This window comes from Rhinopithecus bieti, unplaced genomic scaffold, assembly GCF_001698545.2.
Source record: "Rhinopithecus bieti isolate Rb0 unplaced genomic scaffold, ASM169854v2 scaffold_16834, whole genome shotgun sequence".
In the NCBI taxonomy this organism is placed as follows: Eukaryota; Metazoa; Chordata; class Mammalia; order Primates; family Cercopithecidae; genus Rhinopithecus; species Rhinopithecus bieti.
The window spans coordinates 1,359,963-1,380,257 of record NW_016809297.1 but is presented as its reverse complement, the minus strand read 5'-3'; the positions used below and the strand labels follow the sequence as shown (position 1 = coordinate 1,380,257).

The 20,295-nt window shown below is 39.1% G+C and overlaps 1 protein-coding gene and 1 pseudogene across 1 annotated transcript in view; both read right to left on the bottom strand.

Moving 5' to 3' along the window:
* The window catches only part of LOC108540074 (ataxin-2-like protein pseudogene), a 15,683-nt pseudogene extending 7,086 nt beyond the window's left edge, over positions 1-8,597 (bottom strand).
* Positions 8,598-9,773: 1,176 nt separating this feature from the next.
* The window catches only part of ANKMY2 (ankyrin repeat and MYND domain containing 2), a 49,894-nt gene continuing 39,372 nt past the window's right edge, over positions 9,774-20,295 (bottom strand). The window contains exons 8-10 of the mRNA XM_017889069.1: positions 14,696-14,824; positions 12,361-12,490; positions 9,774-10,940 (exon numbers count right to left, since the gene is read on the bottom strand). Of these exons, the coding sequence (XP_017744558.1) occupies positions 10,756-10,940; positions 12,361-12,490; positions 14,696-14,824 (444 nt within the window). The 3' untranslated portion in view covers positions 9,774-10,755. The remainder of the gene's footprint in view (positions 10,941-12,360; positions 12,491-14,695; positions 14,825-20,295) is intronic.

Below are 20,295 nucleotides of genomic sequence, written 5' to 3'. Positions count from 1 at the left end.
TTTTTTTGCTGAAAGCATTGGGCTGATTGGAAAACACACGCTTTATTGATAACACCTTGAAAGTCACTTTTAGAAGGCTTGATCATACCTAATTCCAAATCTGTCATTATGGTTTGAGGATTTAGTTGGAATCCTTTTTGTTTTTTTTTTTTTTTTGCAAACTCCACCAAATCTTCAAATAAACATTTGTAAAGTGCTTCACTTTTTGCAGTCATTAATACATAAATGAATGGATACGCTCTGTAATTTTCAGATCCAATAGGGGCATGAATAGTACCTAGCTGATAATAAAAACAGTGAGGACAGTTCTGAATATGCCATTTGATGACTTACAGGTCACATTTGGCAGGCTTCCAAATTACCTGCCTGGGGGAAGTCTTGTGATTCATGTGAGTCCCTCAAATCTTATCATGAGTTCCTCAAACTGTTGATATACTGATTAATACATAACTTACTGACATTGACAAGGACACTGATTTGTTTCTGAATCATGAAGTTGTATTGATTGTCTTGCACCTAGAACATTTAAACCTGTATTGTAGCCAATGATGATAACCTCTGTATTGTACCCTCCAAAGAAAAAGGACAAGTCCAGTATGAGAAGTCCTTCTCCCTTCTCCTAAACTTCCTTATAAAAGCATTCCAACTTGTAACAGACTTTGGAACATGCCTAACTTTGTTGGTGTCTTCCCATGTCCATCCTCACATTCAGTTTCCAATAAATTTTTATCAAATTATTACTGCCTCAACAGCCTTAATTTCGGTCAACACATCCATGAGCCAAAGTGAAGCATCTGCTAGTTTTTCTATGTTATATTTTCAATAGAAAAAGTCTGTCTTCTTCAATAGTCAACTCCCTTACCAAGAATAGGTCACCACTTAATTTTTTGTAACGCTGGAGGAATCTCAAAACCAGCAAACATCTTTGGTTCAGAAGATCTCTGAACTTGAATTTTTTTTGTTCTCTGATGAAGGGCATATTTTTAAAAGGCAAGCATGGTGTTATGTGTGAAGGGGCAGGAGTAGTACACAACTGAATAATCTGGCAGGAGAGACTTCTTTTTCTTTTTCTTTTTTTGAGATGGAGTCTTGCTCTATTGTCCAGGCTGGAGTGTAGTGGCCCAATGTCAGCTCACTGGAACCTCTGCCTCCCAGGTTCAAGTGATTCTCCTGCCTCAGGCTTCCAAGAAGCTGGGATTATAGGCACGCAGCCCCACACCTGGCTACTTTTTGTATTTTTAGTAGAGACAGAGTTTTACCATGTTGGCCAGGCTGGCCTCAAACCCCTAACCTCAAGTGATCTGTCGGCCTCGGCCTCCCAAAGTGCTGGGATTACAGGAGTGAGCCACCTCACCCGGCCTCTTATATTTTTTGCTTGCATTTTCATTTATTTGATGACCTTTGAAAAACTAGAAACACTGAAGGCAGATCTTCCCTACCCAATCCACTAAGACTCAGATACTCATCTCTGGAAATACCCAGGCACACTGAAAATAATGTTTTACCAGATCTCCAGGTATTCCTTAATCCAGTTAAATTGACACTTATGGTTTAGTACACAAGTCTACCCCTTGTCAGCTTGGCATCCATATGCATCTCCTTAAACCATACTTTATTTCCAAATAACGACAATAACAAGGTAATAGTTCTGCCTAATATGCTGCACTATCCTGTGTACAACTGTAAATGCACTAATTGTGATTTGAGGGGGGGTTCGATGTTAGGGATTTTTAACTTTAGGGATTTTGATCTTTAGAGGTAATAACGTTTGGGATTATGGCATTCGGGATTGTATCTTTGGGAATTATGGTTGGCACTGATCTTACTGTCTCTCCTGGATCACTTATATTGGGGGAATCCAACTGCCATGTCATTATAACGTTCAAGCAGTCGTCTGGAGTGGTCCATATTCTGAGGAACTGATACCTCTTTCCAAAAGCCAGTAGAGTGCAAGGCCTTCTGCCAATGTACACTGCAGACCCAGTTAAACTCGCAGATAACTACAGCCCTATCTGAAAGCTTCACTGTACCTTCAAGCCAAAGAAATCTGAAACCGGAACCACCCAGTTAAGCTGCTTCTGGATTTCTGGACTGCAGAAATCATATAAGATAATGCTTACTGTTGTTTCAAGCTGATACATTTAGGGATAATTCATTCCACAGCAACAGATAACTAATACAATATCCCACTGTAATCCAGGGTCCTTCGGTGGAGTCTCCAGCTAGCACTGAGAGGAGAGTCACAGTGCAGTTTCAAGGGTTCTTGAACAAGGCCATACCATCTGCAGCAGAGAACTTTGTTTAAATAGCACATCTAGGCATGCTGCTGCACAGATTCTACTACTAATCGAGAGTCCGACCCTTGACCAAGTAGCTGTTTGACCAAAGCTACTCATCATGAACTGAGTACTATCAGGTCCACCAAGCAGTAACATTGGGTGGCAATAAGCCATTTCATGATGGAAATAGTATATTTGGCATCAGGTTTAAAGTGGCCCATAGTTTCATAAGAAGTATTAATTTTTAATCAGATTGAAGTAAGTTAAGGATGGGCTAATGTAATCTCTTGGCTAACCACTAAAAGAATCATTTTCAAATGTGTAGCCTTTGACATTATATTCGTAATCCCACAATGACTGAAAATAAAACATTTACTCCAATTTTAAAATGTCTAAAAAATTTTACTTAATCTGGTAAGAGGTAGAAATTATTTTTCTTTTTGCAAAACTGTTGTCACCTGCATGAAAAAAAAAGATGTGCTTTAGAACACACTCCTTAATACTGGATATGCTATTCAACAATAAAGGGCTAATGAGTGGCCCTTCTTTAGTGTGAATGGGAAACACTGTATGAAATACCATTTCAGGAGAAACACAAAATAGAAGACATGATCTTTAAGTTACCTAAACCTCTGCCAAAATGGAATACATCATTATTCAGAGGGTATTTTAAATTAAGTTCTTTGCTTTAAACAAGAGACTGGATGGGTGGCTCACGCCTGTAATCTCAGCACTTTGGGAGACTAAGGCAGGTGGATTGCTTGAGCCCCGGAGTTTGAGACCAGCCTGGGTAACATGGTGAAACCCTGTCTCTGCCAAAAAAAAAAAAAAAAAAAAAAAAAAAAAAATCTGGGAATGGTGGCATGCACCTGTAGTTCCAACTACTTGGGAGATTGAGGTGGAAGGATTGCTTCAGCCTGGGAAGCAGAAGTTGCACTGAGCTGAGATTGTGCCATTGCACTCCAGCCTGGGTGACGAAGCTAAACCTTTTCTCACAAAATAAAAAAAAAAAAACAAAAAACAGAGAGAGGAAAGAAAAAACAAAAAAACAGTAACAACAACACAACAAGATGACCATTCAAACTGTCTCAAGTGGAAGCATATTTATTTTAGGATCCAGTGGAATTTCTCATGACTGGGAAACAAACAATAATGATATGTAGATCTATAGAGGGTTTGGCTAAAAGCTGGGGCTTTGGAATCCAACAAGTCTAGCTTAGCTGTTCCACTTACTAGATGTTACTTGGAAAAGTTAGTTGACCTGTCAAGGTTTTGATATCCTTTTATTTAAAACAATAATAGTAGTTACCTCATAGAGTCTCAGAGATTAAGTTAGATAATGTATGTTAACTGCTAGGTAGAGTGTCTTTCTTAAAGTAAGTGCTCCGTATATGTTAGCTATTACTATTATTCTTATCCCAAGGGCAGTTGTGCTCCTTATGGACTATACTTGGTGTTATGGACTGAATGTTTGTGTCCTCCCCAAATTCCTATGTTGAAATCTAATCCCCATTGTGGTGGTATGTGGAGATGGAGCCTTTGGGAGGTAAGTAGGTCATGAAGGTGGAGCCCTCATGAATGGGATTAGTCCCCTAATAGAAGAGGCCAGAGAACCAGCTCACCCTACTTTTTCCACTTAAGTAACACAGTACTCTGTAGACCAGGAAGAGGATGCTCACCAAGAACTCAATCCTGCTGGAAACCTGATCTCAGACTTCCAGCCTCCAAAACTGTGAGTAATAAGTATTTGTAGTTTTAACCACCCAGTCTATGGTAATCTGTGACAGCAGCTTGAATTGCCTAAGACAAATGATCTATTAGTAGGCTTCTCCAGAGAAACAGAACCAGTAGAATACACGCATATATAGAACTAGACATTCATTTTAAGGAATTGACTTATGCCATTGGGGGGGAGTGGCAAGTTCAAAGTTTGTAAGGAAGCCAGAGCTTCAGGTGTGAGTTGATGCTGCAATCTTGAGTTGGAAATACACAGGACAGGCTGGCAGACTGGCAGGCCTTTGTTGGGACTTTTTGTGGTCTGTAGCTGTTGGTGTTTCCATGTTTCCAGCTTCTTCAGCTCCAAGTCTGGGCTACACGAGGCAGGAAGAAAACCCAGAGAACTCAGCAGGTGTTGCTACGCGGAACCCTGGGTCCAGGATCCCAAGCCAGTCTACCTCCTCTCCAACTTTCACAGTCTTCTTATTGCTTGGGGTTTTTAGCTTTCCTTAGTGGGAAGAATAGTGAAAAGTATGTCTACTCCACCTTCCCAGGAGCAGAAGTATTCAGATTATGTTTTAAATGTAGCTGAATTTGTTTCCTTTTGTGGTTTCTGGATTTAGTATATTTATGAAGGCCTCCTTCATGCTAAAGTCATAAATAATTCTCTCATGGTTTCTCCTGGGATTTTTTTTTTTTTCACATTAAAATCTTAACCATTTGGAATCATCAGATAAAGTGGTTTTGTGTGAGTACTTGAATTAGCTAGCTACATTGCTCTGAAACGGTCCATTACACAGCTACCCGATTTATTTTATGCAAAGTATGATCACCATTTGCCTTTGGCTATCTATAAAACTAAGACTTTAAAGGATATATACAACCAGCATTACCAACAAGGCTAGAGCTACCTTTGGGGGTAAAATCTGCTCATCTACTGAAATAATCATGAGAAGAAGAAAATTTCTTTTTACTAAATTAAGATATTGTCTTTGTTCATAGAAATGATGCATTGAACCATCCTGGCTAACACGGTGAAACCCCGTCTCTACTAAAAAATACAAAAAACTAGCCGGGTGAGGTGGCGGGCGCCTGTAGTCCCAGCTACTCAGGAGGCTGAGGCAGGAGAATGGTGTAAACCCGGGAGGCGGAGCTTGCAGTGAGCTGAGATCCGGCCACTGCACCCCAGCCTGGGCGACAGAGAAAGACTCCGTCTCAAAAAAAAAAAAAAGAAAAAAGAAATGATGCATTGATATTATCAAAGTTTACATAAACATGCCCTATTCCAATTTTAAATAAATACAAGTTTTTTTCTTCAAAATAAACATCAGTAAATAGATGCAAAAACATTTTGTGTCAGTTTTCTTTCCAACAAAAATAACTTCAATCTGTCCACCAAAAGAGTCAAATTCTGTAAAATATTCAAAGAGATTTATTCTAAGCCAAATATGAGTGAACATGGCCCATGACACAGCCCTCAGGAGGTCCTGAGACCACATGCCCAAGGTGGTTGGGGCACAGCTTGGTTTTATATATTTTAGAGAGGCATGAGACATCAATCAAATACATTTAAGAAATACATTGGCTTGGTTCAGAAAGGTGGGACAACTCAAAGCGGGGGACTTCTAGGTTATAGGTAAACTTAAACATTTTCTGGTTGACAATTGGTTGAGTTTGTCTAAAGACCTGGGATCCACAGAAGGGAATGTTCAGGTTAAAGATAAAGGATTGTGGAGACCAAGTTTTATTGTGCTGTGAAGAGGAATCTCTCAGATAGCAGACTTCAGAGTGAGAGAGTAGGTTGTAAAATGTTTCTTATCAGACCTAAAGGGGTGCCTGGTTCTTAGCTGATTATCTCCTGGATCTGCAAAAAAAAAAAGGAAGGAAAACAAAGGGGGAAGGGGATTCTCTATAGAATGTGGATCCTTTCCACCAAACACTTTGCAGGGCAATTTCAAGGCATGGTAAGGAAATATACTTTGCAGTGAAATATTTTTTCCTTGTCTCATAATGTTATGCCACAGTCAGATTGAAAAGCAAGTCACAATATACAGGGTCAAATAACACTCATCTGATAAGAATCCATGGTTTGGAGGGCATGACCCCCCAGACCCCATGGGTAGGAATATGGACAAGATAAATAATCAGAGGTTAGTTCTTAAATCTAATTTGAAATTTGAACTGCCATTGTTAATTTTCTAAGAGAATATAATCATAAAATTCAAGTTCTATGCTTTCAATTTTCTTTTACCTATATTTGTATGTATTTAACTTTTGAAATTTGCTTTTGTTTTCTAGTTGCCACAAGATGTTATTAATAAGGATTCTTTGGTTCTAAGTGACAGAAATCCAAATGGGAATGTATTTGCTTATGTAAGCAGACCTTGTAAACCCAAGTGTGGACTCTGTCAGAGCCCACTATATTAGACAACTCAAATAGCGTTTCCTCTCTCTATCCCTATCTCACTGATGTCCATTTAATAATTGCATTTTCAGGTGCCTTCACATGTCGGGGGTCATAGCCTCAGTTCTGAAGCCAAATCCTTGTACTTTACAACTCTCTAAAGGAGAAACAAAAAAATAATAAAAGCCTCCCTTCTTCAACTTCAGGAATGAAAAAAATCTCTGGGAATTGCTCTGATTGTCCTCATTGTGACCAAGGAGGCCAATCACTACTGGCAACAACCATAAAACCACCTAAATCGGAACAGTCAGTTTCCACTCAACAAGGGCACTAATTTGCTTCAGAAGTGGGGGAGACAGGATCCCGAGAAGATGAAAACACTGTAAGAATATTCACTATAAGAATATCTGACCGGGTGCGGTGGCTCATACCTGTAATCCCAGCACTTTGGGAAGCCGAGGTGGGCGGACTGCCTGAGGTCAGGAGTTTGAGACCAGCCTGGCCAACATGGGGAAACCCCTTCTCTACTAAAAAAATACATAAATTATCCCATCATGATGGCAGGTGTCTATAGTCCCAGCTACTCAGGAGGCTGAAGCAGGAGAATCTCTTGAACCCAGGAGACAGAGGTTGCAGTGAGTTGAGATTGCACCACTGCACTCCAGCCTGGGGGATAGTGAGACTCTGTCTAAAAAAATAAAAATAAAAAAGAAAGAGAGACAGAATTTCTATGATGTTTTATATGCAATAACATTAAAACTCAAGTAACCATATATATGAAAGATGACCAAAAACAGTGATTTTTTGTTTTCAGGACTTTGTGAATATCCATTACACCCTGTAAAATAACAGCTTGTCTTCAACCCTGTATGATCTTCTGGCTGCAGGGATACTACAGTGAGGTTAAAATGTTAAGAATGTATAATGTACTAGTTAAAACTGCAGACCTCGCCAAGTACCAGCTCTACAATTTTGGATAAATTAGGCAACCTCTTTAAAGTTCCTCATCTGTGCTACTGGATAAAGTCCAATTCACAGGGTCATTGTGAATATTAAACAAAATTATTTCAGGGATAGAGTAACTTTCACTGTCAGCTATTATTATCTACTGAATTAAAAAGCAGAATCCGATTTCTTAAACCAACTGGTCAATTCAATATTGTATTACATCAGCTCTAGATACAAGAAGTATTGGAATAGTAAGAGTATTCAAAATCCTTTAGGTCCTATTTTTGTTTGAGAAGAGTATTTTGATAGCATATTGAAAACAATTCAACATGGGAAAAAAATAATCAAGATGGCCATGTGTTCTGTTGGTATAATGGCAAATGCTATTTTAAAACAACAAAAACAAACAAACAAACAAAATTTTAGATAATTTATGATAATCAGAACCAACCCCATTTTCTGACCACCCCTTTCCTAACATACATCTAAGGAAATTTTTGATATTGAAATGGCTTATGCTTGAATTTCTCTTTGTTCAATGTTAAAGTTCCTGTTTATGCCAGCTCCATCTGTTAGTTCTGATTCATTTAGTAATTCATGGCAATAAAGGAGAAAAGTAGTCTCTGTTGCCTCTGCTCTTTATTTGCCTAATTCTGTTACCAGGGCAGCCCAGGAGATAAAGCTGAAGAAGCTCATTAAACAGTTTTTTTTTTTTTCTAGTCTCTTCAAGTAAGTCTGCTTAAAAGGACTCCATGTGGTCCAGGAGTTTCAGGATCCTTCGCCAATTACTACAGGAAGATAAGGGCTGAGTGAAACTCAGCAAACCAGAAGCAGAGACTCCTTGCTACCTTTAGATCATTAGCATATCATTATAATGCTAAGCTTCTCACCCAGAGGAGAATCGCTACCTTTGCTGAACGTGGGGTGTATGGAGACACGTTTATGATCTATGCTTGTGCATCTGGAGTTCCTCTCTGAATATGCTTACCTATCTTCCACCCAACATCTAACTCCTTAAAGTTTCCCAGCTTCCCACAGCTTGGGAGGTAGGTGTCTTTAGAGCAAGACCTCTCTCCTTTTCCATTCCTGGCCAGGAGGAATAAAACCTGCCTGCCTTTCCGCCCCCCCCCCGCCCCCAATTGTATGTTCCTTTTTTGCAGCTAATGCAGAGCAGGGAAATAACTCAGTTTACTGGGTGACAATTTCTTCTGCTTTTCCACAACCCTCATGGTATGCAAAGACAGGGCCATGCCCTCTTGCCAGAGTCCTCCACAGTGTGTGACAGAGTGGGGTGAAGAAAAGGAGAATTGATGGTAACACAAACATTACAAAAAATCACTAAAATCCTGGGAACTCAGGTAAAAAGCATGTCAGTGGGAGAGGAATGACTGGGAGGGCTCCTTTACTACCTAAAGATAAATGTTCATCAGTGTGTGTATAGATGAAGTACTTGGATGAATGATTTTATTTTTTTCCAAGGGAGACTTGTCATGATTAACAAATTCAGTCTAAATTCACCTGCTGAATTCCTAACCAGTTAACTCTCAACATTGAATTTACTCAAAGTCATCCTAGAGCCAGCATGGTATAGGGTCTGTGTGGTATAGGGTATATGTTAGGGCTAGGAAAAAAATAAGAGTGTAAGGAAGATAAAAATCCACAAGATAGGCTGGGCACAGTGGCTCACGCCTGTATTCCCAGCATTTTGGGAAGCCAAGGCAGGTGGATCACCTGAGGTCAGGAGTTTGAGACTAGCCTGGCCAACATGGTAAAACCCCGTTTCTATTAAAAACACAAAAATGGCCGGGCGTGGTGGCTCATGCCTGTAATCCCAGCACTTTGGGAGGCTGAGGCGGGCGGATCACGAGGTCAGGAAATCGAGACCATCCCAGCTTACATGGTGAAACCCCGTCTCTACTAAAAACACAAAAAATTAGCTGGCGTGAACCTGGGAGGTGGAGCTTGCAGTGAGCCGAGATAGCGCCACTGCACTCCAGCCTAGGCAACAGAGTGAGACTCTGTCTCAAAAAAAAAAAAAAAAAGAAAAAAGTACAAAAGTTAGCTGCATGTGGTGGTGGGCACCTGTAATCCCAGCTACTTAGGAGGCTGAGACAGAAGAGTCACTTGAACCTAAGAGGAGGAGGTCTCAGTGAGCTGAGATAGTGCCATTTCACTCCTGTGTGGGGGACAAGAGCCAAACTCTGTCTCAAAACAAAAACAAACAAACAAACAAAATCCACAAGATAGAATTTGATCAGCAAAGTGAGGTGAGAATTCTAGTCATTTTGTTCTGCCATTGTACATATTAAAATAATTGTTACTTTGCTGTTCTCCAATATTTGTCAAGTTCCCTATTATTTTTTAAGTTCTCTAATATTTCTCTAATATTTGCCACTCCCCAACAATAAATTATAAAACAAGATGAGTTGTTTATATTTGTAGGCACAATTTATTTTAAAATTCACACAAGAAACTTAGAAACGCAGCACTATCTTCAGACATCACATTCTAGCTCTGTTTAAATACTACATATGCTAACAACTGACACCAGGACATTCTCTAATAGAGTTACAAATCAGTTTCTGGAAAGGAAGTGCTCCATGAAAAGCTTATAGCAAGATAACTCAGGCTTTCAGGTGGAGTATGGCACGTGAATTAGCCTTACAATAATTGTGTACATAGTATGTTTAGTCATTATTGATTCAAAAGTTTCAGGAAGTACCTTTTTTGCACATGCTGAGAGAACAGTCAATACACCTTTGTTCCTGCTGAGGGATCTGCCATTTTGGAGGTACAAATACCGCAGATAGAGTATCACCGCAGAACTATGTCAAGTTCAGAGTGTTTAGGATCATTTCTGTATAAAACTACAATTAGCTGAACTATGGCAAAGGTCCTTGAACATGAAGCTTTTCTTCATTTCATTGCATCTTAAGTAGAACGCCACTACAGTAAATGCTGTTTATATGTATTTTATTCACATATAAGTTATGATTTTTCTAACTACCCATCTCTGTAGCTATAAATTTTTTCTTTCCTGAATATCTCTCTTCCACACCTGTTTTGCTTGTCCCTTTGTTCCCTAAAGTCTGTATTTTTTCTTTAAGGAGATCTATTTTCCTTTGAAACAACTGCTGGAAAGCCAGCCTCAGAAAGGGAATAGGAATGTTTTTCCTGTATTTTGAAACAAAAAATTTTCCATAGGATTATCTGTTCAATTATAGAACAGAAATCAATAGGAAATTAGGGCATGGTCAACAGGGGTTTCCTTGAAAACCTCTATTCTATGAAATGTGGAATCCTGCCATGGTGCCATGCAGGTATAACGAGGCGAGGACAATGCATTCCCATGAGTTTTCCAGCTTCTTGCAGGGGGAGGACCATCCACACTGGCACTTGCTCTGGCTTTTACTCCTCCAACACCTGTGGCCCTGCAGGAGCATCTTGTAAGCCTTCCAACTCAGCTTCACTTTCAAGAGATTCTTTCTTTCCTTCCCTGGAATCTTCAGGATTGGAATCTTTTTGGGAGATACCCACTTCAGCCTCTGGTTGCTCTTCATTAACACAGTTAGAATTGACATCAAGTTTGCCATCTGATTAAAAAAAGAAGAAGTTATTTTGTTCCTACCATGTGTCAGACACTCTTCTCAATGCTTTACATGTATTATTTAATCTTCATATCAACTACATGAGGTATATTATTATCTCTACTGTCATCACTAACGTTATTTTACAAATGAGAAAACTGAGAAGAGCGAGGTTTGGTAACTTGCTACAAGTTTCCTAGCTAGTGAAACAGCAGAACCAGCATTTGAACTCGGGCCTCTGGTTCCAAAGCCATCTCTAAATCAGGATTGTTGCTTGGGACTTGACAAAGCCTGTATTTGAATACAGCTTTTCTGTGAATTCGTTTGATGTCCTTGGAGAGCTAATTGCCTGCATGCAGTTGTTTCCCTTGTCTATAATACGTAGGTAATAAAGGCTAGCTTCCACTGGTGAAGAATAAAGGTGTCTGTAATATTTAGAGCAGTGTTTGGCGCATGAATGATGCTTAACAAATGGGAGTGCCCATTCTACTGACAATCTTCTCCCTCAGTGGTGTGTTAGTAATGAACATTTGTTACTTTCTGTCCTTAGCACATAGAATAAAAAAGTCTGGTCAAGAAAACAAGAGAAGGCATGGCAGTCAGAAAGCCTGACTATTAAGGATAAATGGTTTAATTGTGTACAAATCATTTAACTCCACTGAGAGTATTTCTCAACCCAGTAGTAAAGGGGATATGGTTCCTTGAGAGGTGGAGGCAGAAATGCCTGGTATCAGAGTAACCGAGGCATCTTTTCAAACTACATGCACTCCCCCAGAACATACAATATACTCTCTGGAATGAGGCACGAGGGTGGGGGCGGTTCTCCTCTCCAATCTGATAATCACTGCTGAAGCAACTCACTATTTCTGATGAAAATGGGTCACAAAACCTCAAGAGGATGGAGAAAAAAAAATACAAAATTCACTGCTCTGACACTTGTAGAAATTTGATCTGTATATTAGATCTGCAATTTAATGATTTATAAATGTACTCTGTAATTTCACCTATAGTTCTGAAATTTAATTAAGGAATTTAAAGGTTTCCACCCTTAAAATCTTCTGGTAGCCATTTGTGGAAATTTAATTAATTCTCTTATTCAAAGATTTTAAAATCCTTCATGAGCAGAATATAAGTTAATACCCATTAAGAATCCCATTGTTCCAGGGCAGTCACCTAAGCTAAAATGTAGAATATGAAATAAACTACATCCCTCAGAATTTAACGTCTCTGTTTTCCAGTGATGTCTAGGCTGACTATATCCCAAGAACTTAAAAAAGGGACACATTTAAATTTAAATGTGATTCTTTCATTGATCACTCCTGAGCTCCTATGGCTTCCAGAGAAGACTCAGTTCCAGTGTGTTAAGATCACCTATTATCTCTCTCTCCACTAAGAAGCAGGGTGAACTCGGTTTTTATATACGTACGGTTTTCCTCTTGTCTCTTTTCTTTGGCAGCCTCCAATTGTTGCTTTTCGTAAATGTCCTTCAGATTCTTACAGATTTTCTTATGAGTAAACCAGTGTGTTTTCTGGCAGGTTTGATCACAATATATCACCTGAAAGCAATTGTTGGTTTATTTTCATTTCCAGAGCTCCGGTTGTAAGATTTCCCAACTATGACTAAGCTATAAAAATGTCATTTTCCATACTTTATTTTAAAACCATAATATGTGGTTGATATAGTTTGGATGTTGTCCCCTCTAAATCTCATATTGAATTGTGATCCCAAATGTTGGAGGTGGGGCCTAGTGGGAGGTGATAGGATCATGGGGGCGGTTTTCTCATGAACGGTTTAGCACCCTTCCCTTGGTGCTGTCCTCACAATAGTGAGTGAGTTCTCACAAGATCTCAAAAGCATGTAGCAACTCCCCCACCTCCTCTTGCTCTAGCTCCTGCCATGTGACATGCCTGCTCCCCCTTCACCTTCCACCACAATTGAAGGCTTCCTGAGACTTCATCAGAAGCTGAGCAGATGCCCGTGCCATGCTTCCTGTACACCTTCAGAACCATGAGCCCATTAAACCTCTTTTCTTTATAAATGTAATTTCTTTAGAAATATTAAAAAACCCAGTCTCAAGTATTTATAGCAATGTAAGAACAGCCTAACACAGTATCTGTGTATTCATTTAGATTTATAGTTTGTAGCTTTACTTTAAAACAATAATGAATATGTAACAAACAGTCTACCAAAGACTTTAGCAAATAGCTTATTATGAAGCCGCCATGTGCCAGAATTGGTACAGCACAATGACAAGGAAGATAGAGTTGTTGTCCCAAAGGTAGCCAGGGTCAAGAAAAAGAAAGATACGGAAGAAGGGAGAGAGGCAGGCACCTAAATACATAATTTTTAAACACAGTACAGGATGTAAGAGTGATGGAGGCATAGAGGAAGCAGCAACTCACTCTAGCTGTGGTGAGTCAACGTAGACAGAAAAATAGGAAAGAAGAATTCCGACTGGAGAAAATATCTAGTACAAAAATGCAGGAACAGGGAAGTGAATGATATGTTCAAAACAGCAAGAAGTTTTGTAAATGGCCTTATATTTTTGCAAGTGGGGGTGGAAAGCAGATGGGAATGAACGTTATTAAACACTTATTACACGACAAGCACTGTGCTAGGCCCTTATACATATATTGTATTATTGACCCCAATTCTTCATTCATCCTTGCATTCATACACTTTCTCATATGATTTCAAAGTTCTCTGCACTGAAGGGGAGGAGACTTGACTTCATATTGGGCCATGTGATTTATTTTGGCCAACAGCATGACACAACATGGCAATTTCAAAGCTAGTCCTTCAGAGGCCTTCTGTGTTTTTACCTGCCCATGTGTACCTTTGCTATTGCCAAGACAACATGCTCAGCCTAGCCTGCTAATACAAGAAGGATGACAGTCACATGGAGCACAACTGCCCCAGCTGAGAACAGCCAACCATAACTGTGAGAGAAAGACTAAATGATTATTGTTTTAAGCACTGAGTTTCAGTGTGTTTTTATAAGCAGTAATAGTTAACCAATATGAATAGTTTGATTTAATTCTGGAATTTCATTTAATTCAGGAAACTGAGGTTCACAGAAGTAAGTCATTAAACAAGATGAAGCTGAAGAAGTAGGTTACGGTAGATTATAATGGGTTTCATACAACATGCTGAAGAATTTCAACTTTAAAGTCAACAGGCAGTTGATGCCACCTATGGGATTAAGTGAATGCACAGACACATGCATGTGTTCAGTATCTGGATGTGAGAACACAATCAGATAAGCCTTTTACAAAGTTAATTCTGGCAGAAGGGGGCAGTACAGTCCATAGGGATTAAAGACTGGCAACAGTCAGAAATTGTAGTTTTACAAGAATATGTTGATGAAGACACTGTCATTAAAGTCAACATCAGAAGAGTAAAGAATGTATATTTATGAACTGTCCTATTCTAGGTTTCATATCTGCACCAGCCTTGGTCTCCTTGCACCACAGATAATCTTTCTCTTATTTTCTCATATTCATTCATTCATATCCTTTCTTTCCATGAGGTGACCAACAAAGGGGCAAAGGAAGACTGGCAGTGTAGCGGAAGACACAGTAAGTAACTATACTGATACTATTATCTTCCAAAACTACTTTTTAAGTATTAAATAAAATATTTTCACTGCTACAATTTATTAGAAAACTAATATCCACTCTTACGGAATATTAAAACTCAATCATCAGCTTGGCTGCATCTAAACCAGAGGTCAATGAACTAAAAAGAACTCCATTCTTACCATTTTGCAAACTGAACATCTTTTACTTGCTCCCTTTTCTCCACAGGTAGTGCAAAATTCCACATCCACAAAACCCACCTGGCCAGTGATGGCTTGGGTAAGGACGGAGAATGCAGTGGGATCAGAACCCTAGAATGGGCATGAAGAGGAGAAAAAACAAACTCTGAAATCACCATGGAAACACTACAGAGGTATCAGCCCATGGACACTGCTATCCTACAATATTGACACAAAAAGGAAGAAATCATTAAGGCTATAGATTACACAGGCTTTAAGACAAAATGACAAAAATCTTTTAGAATATACCATTTTCTGTACAAAACATATGAAAAGTCAGTCATAGGTCCAGATAATTAAAGAGAAAAATACACCCTTAATCTAGAATAAAAGTATTTTTCCAGTGAGGATAATTCAGTAAGCCCATAGCGATTCAGATTTAGGACAATGACTCCAGAGTGGAATTTTTTTTTCTGAGAACTGACATCCAGAAAATGTTCATATTCCTTGAAATAATTATAGGGCACATCAAAATGTTTATCTTAATTCCAAAAGTTTAGTATAAGTATTTTAAAGGCAATATATTTAAACTCATTTACTTTATGTTGGCTTGCATTATTTGAATTATTTATTCAAATAAATTATCACCATTATAATTGTATATTCCAAATTTGTTAAGAAACACACATGCAATTGAATCAAACTATTAAGAAAAACCAGATGTGTGAAACTTATTACTGGTGGGCAATGGAAAATTAAAAAAGGTTGTTAAAAAATATTTATAATTTTTTTTTTTTTTTGAGATGGAGTCTCACTCTGTCACCTGGGCTGGAGGTGCAGTGGCTGGATTTCGACTCACTGCAACCTCCGTCTCCCAGGTTCAAGTGATTCTCCTGCCTCAGCCTTCTGAGCAGCTGGGATTGCAGGTGCCCGCCACTACGCCCAGATAATTTTTTGTATTTTCAGTAGAGACGGGATTTCACCATGTTGGCCAGGCTGGTCTCGAACTCCTGACCCCATGATTCGCCCACCTTGGCCTCCCAAAGTGCTGGGATTACAGGCGTGAGCCACTGCGCCTGGCCTATATATTTTTTTTACAAAGAAAATTATAAGGGGCTGGGAGCAGTGGCTCACGCCGGTAATCCCAGTATTTTGGGAGGCCAAGGCAGGCAGATCATTTGAGGTTAGGAGTTTGAGAGCAGCCTGACCAACTTGGTGAAGCCCTGACTCTACTGAAAATACAAAAATTAGCCAGGTATGGTGGCATGCCTGTAGTCCCAGCTACTTGGGATTCTGAGGCAGAAGGATCACCTGAGCCCGGGAGGCAGAGGTTGTAGTGAGCCAAGATCATGCCACTGCACTCCAGCCTTGGTGACAGTGCAAGATCTTTTATTTAAAAAAAAAAAAAATTATAAGGGTAAGTATTTATCTATCTGAGACGATGCTACTAAAACTTATTTAGCAAAAAATATTTACACAGTATCTATTTTTCTTACCTATTCCTAACAGTTCTTTGTTCTGAGCTTTTCAAATTTCTTCATTTATTCCAAACCAGAATTTTGACACTTTATAATTTTCATTTTGAGTATTTGCTTTTTCTTCCTAAGAATATTTGTTTCATATTATCTTACCAATTGTACATAACAGAGATTTAAAAATATCACCCAGGAACAATGTCCTTCACTGTTCTGTATACTCAAGATAGTCAAATAAAATATTCAAAGATTCAAGAAGCATTTTAAAAGTAGCACTCATTTTGGAACTGCCATGTTCTTCTTGAATACAAATAATAATGACTGGGTTTGCTTTCACATGAAAGTGCTATGAATTCTCTTTTGGAATAAAGATAGTATAATGAGGAAAAATTAGGTGAAATCAAGTTTCAGATATTAGATACTTCAGTTAATAATTTCATCAGGAATGAATGTCTATTTTAGTTGTTCTCAAATGCTGGACTGCATCAGAGAACCTGTTAAAAATGCAGATCCCTCCCACTGCCCCATACCTTGTAACTTAGAATTTCTAAGGATGTGGTCTAGGTACCTGCATTACCACCAATATTCCCAGGTAATTCTAAGACATACTAAAAGTTTGATAATTATTGGTTCTTAATATTACACTGAATGTTTACAAATCTGTATAATTCTTTTCCCTCAAAAGTAGAGTACTGAATCGTGGAGCAGTCTGCTCCACAAATCAACAGAATATGATATATTCAACAGACATTACGACAATTATATTTTCATGTTCAAATTTCTTCACAAAACTGCCTGAGACATGTTCAAAATCTCCCATGAAATGGGACAGTTATGGGAGTCATACCACATACTGACATTCTCACAGATGTAACTCAAGAGAAAACCGAAGAATATTTTGCTAGGAGTACACCTGTTATGTGAACTATGGCTGACAAAGAAAAGTAACAGTGGTACAGATGAGTAACCATGTAGCATCTTTCTGGGTACTGGTGTTGTGACAATAAATCCCTTGTTATACAAAATCTTGTCATCTATTTTGTTAGATAAGAATCAGCTTGGGTGTCAGAGCTCCTCCCATAGAAAGATACTCAGCCTAAAAACAAACAGGATGCTTTATTCAATGTATGCTATAAAATCACAGACATTTTAACTTCCAGAAGTTAAAATACATAGTGTCAATAGATAAACCAAAATTATCTTTAACGGTATGATCTGCTCTGATGCTGGAGCAATCTTTCTAAGCTTAGCCATGCCTCACACTTCCTGCTGAGCCTTGAGACAGGCAGAAGCCAGAGTTCCACAGTAGGCAGAGCGAACCAAAAGCTGAGCAGAGGGCCCAGGCATTAGCACTGTCAGAAAACAACACAGTGAAGCTCACAGCAGCCAGCCCTGGGAACCATGGTATGCCGGGAAAAGGTGGGCATCACTTCAGAGGCTTAGAACTTGCAGAATATGAAAACTCATTAGGCAGTAAACAATAGCTGTGATATGCACAATCACAAGCATTTGGGATCAAGTTTTCCAGACAGTAGAACATAAAATTTCCAAGAACAAAAATTTTTAAAGAAAGTCTTTCCAAAATGCATTAAATACTATCTTAACTTTATTATAAACCTTTTCTTGATGACTCAGATCACTAGGATAAACATTAATCATTATACTCTAGGCCAGGTACGGTGGTTCACGCCTGTAATCCCAGCACTTTGGGAGGCCAAGGCGGGCAGATCACCTGAAGTTAGGAGTTCAAGACCAGCCTGGCCAACATGGTGAAACCCCGTCTTTACTAAAAATGCAAAAAAATTAGTCGGGCATGGTGGCGTGTGCCTGTAGTCCCAGCTACTCAGAAGGCTGAGACATGAGAATCGCTTGAACCTGGAAGGCTGAGGTTGTAATGAGCCGAGATCATGCTACTGCACTCCAGCCTGCACAAGCAAGACTCCCCCCTCAATAAATAAATAAATAAAAATAATAATTATACTGTATAAACTCTAATTACATTATTCTATTACATGGAGCTAAGATAACTTGTTGACCATGATATTGACCTGCTTTTTTTTTTTTTTTAAAGAACTCTGGCTTGCTGTTTTAGTTTTCCTGTTTTTTCCCATGAAGGTAAAAGGTAGCAACCATTTGTGAGTGCTGGAAATCCCACATAACAGGTACTGCTAGTTGCTTCTGTGATATCAATTCTCACAGCTTCCTCACTAATAGAAGCGTAATTTTGTTCAAAGCAGCAGTTTAGAAAAGTCAAAAATACTCATTTCCCCAGACTCCTGTGTAGCTAAGGAAAGTCATGTGACACAGGCAGAGGCTTCTGGGAGAGCTTCTGTTTTCCAGATACAGACCCCTTTGCTCTTCCTGCCTGCCTGGGATAGGAATATGAGCTGGAGGAGGAACATCAAATGCCTCGTAACCATGAGATCATAAGTATGCGTATAAGAACCTGCATAGCTAAGGAATATTGGAAGGGAAAGATGAGAAAGTGTTTGGATCCCCAAACTATTTTTAAGTCACTATACCAGACCTAGTCTGCTACCTTTGGGCATCTATGTATATATGAATACATAAACCCTTATCTATTTAATTCATGGTTGGTTGGGCTTTGATATGTGCTGCTAAGACACATTTGTAATTGACAAATCATTTGCTAACTTTATTCTTCCAAAAGCATAAACACTAAATAGCCAACTATGTTAAAAAAAATATGAGTAAAGAAACCCTTGAAAGTAGGGGGAACACACATGAATGAACTTTATGAGATAGTCTTGCCTGCTCAGGTCTCTCTTGTTTATTTTATGGTTCAGACTAGGTGAATTATTAATGTACGAAGGAGCATCTGGAGCCCACTTTGAGCCCTGATGCTCTACACTGAGGATGACCTAACAACCCAGAGAGAAAGCATAGAGAAGGGAACCAGATTTGCCAGAGGGAGGGAGGAAGCCATGGATGGGACTGGTCTTAGGATCAATTTCTTGCCTGATAGACAAAAGCTGATCAGGTTTTTGGTTGAAACGTATAAAAGCATGAATGGGTATAGATAGGGTGAACAAAAATGTATTCAAAATAGAAAAAGTGGCTGGGCGCAGTGGCTCATGCCTGTAATCCCAGCACTTTGGGAAGCCGAGGTGGGTAGATCACCTGAGTCAGGAGTTTGAGACCAACCTGGTCAATGCGGTGAAATCCCATCTCTACTAAAAATACAAAAATTAGCTGGGCGTGGTGGCGCGCACCTATAGTCCCAGCCACTCAGGAGGCTGAGGTAGCAGAATCACTTGAACCTGGGAGGTGGAGGTTGCAGTGAGCTGAGATTGTGCCACTGCACTCCAGCCTGGGTGACAGAAAGAGACTCTGTCTCAAAATAGAAAAGGCCAAATAAATTAAAATACATGACAAATGAATAGCAAGTAATTTAAATAACAGATAAAGTTAACAAAACACACTTATATAGTGGGTAAGTATAAATAGGTTTTAAGTATGGACATTTTCTAATCAGAGGCATTAAGGTGGATTATAGGAAGCTGGAGCATACTTTGAGATTGTTATCAGGAACCACAATGAGCCTTCCCATGGCTTATCCCACTACATCCCCACTGCCTGGACACTATCACCCTAGGCAATCAATTCATACTTGCATCTAGTTTATGACTTCATGCTGGTAATTCATATAGCTACAAGTGTAAGTGTGTACCTATATTACACAGTGGATGTATATAAAATGTAAGTTCCTACCCTAACTATCTACATTTCAACATAGGGACGTCCTGTTTATTAAACTATGAACCATAATAAGGTAAGAAGAAGATCGTGAGATGGGAAATAAATAAACAGGAACAGGTTTGGCAGGCAAACCTATCTCCACCTTTGTACCTAAAAATATTCTGAAATAGTTTCTTTTGCTGTGCAGAAGCTCTTTAGTTTAATGAGATCCCATTTGTCAATTTTGGCTTTTGTTGCCATTGCTTTTGGTGTTTTAGACATGAAGTCCTTGCCCATGCCTATGTCCTGAATGGTACTACCTAGGTTTTCTTCTAGGGTTTTTATGGTATTAGGTCTAACATTTAAGTCTCTAATCCATCTTGAATTAATTTTCATATAAGGAGTAAGGAAAGGATCCAGTTTCAGCTT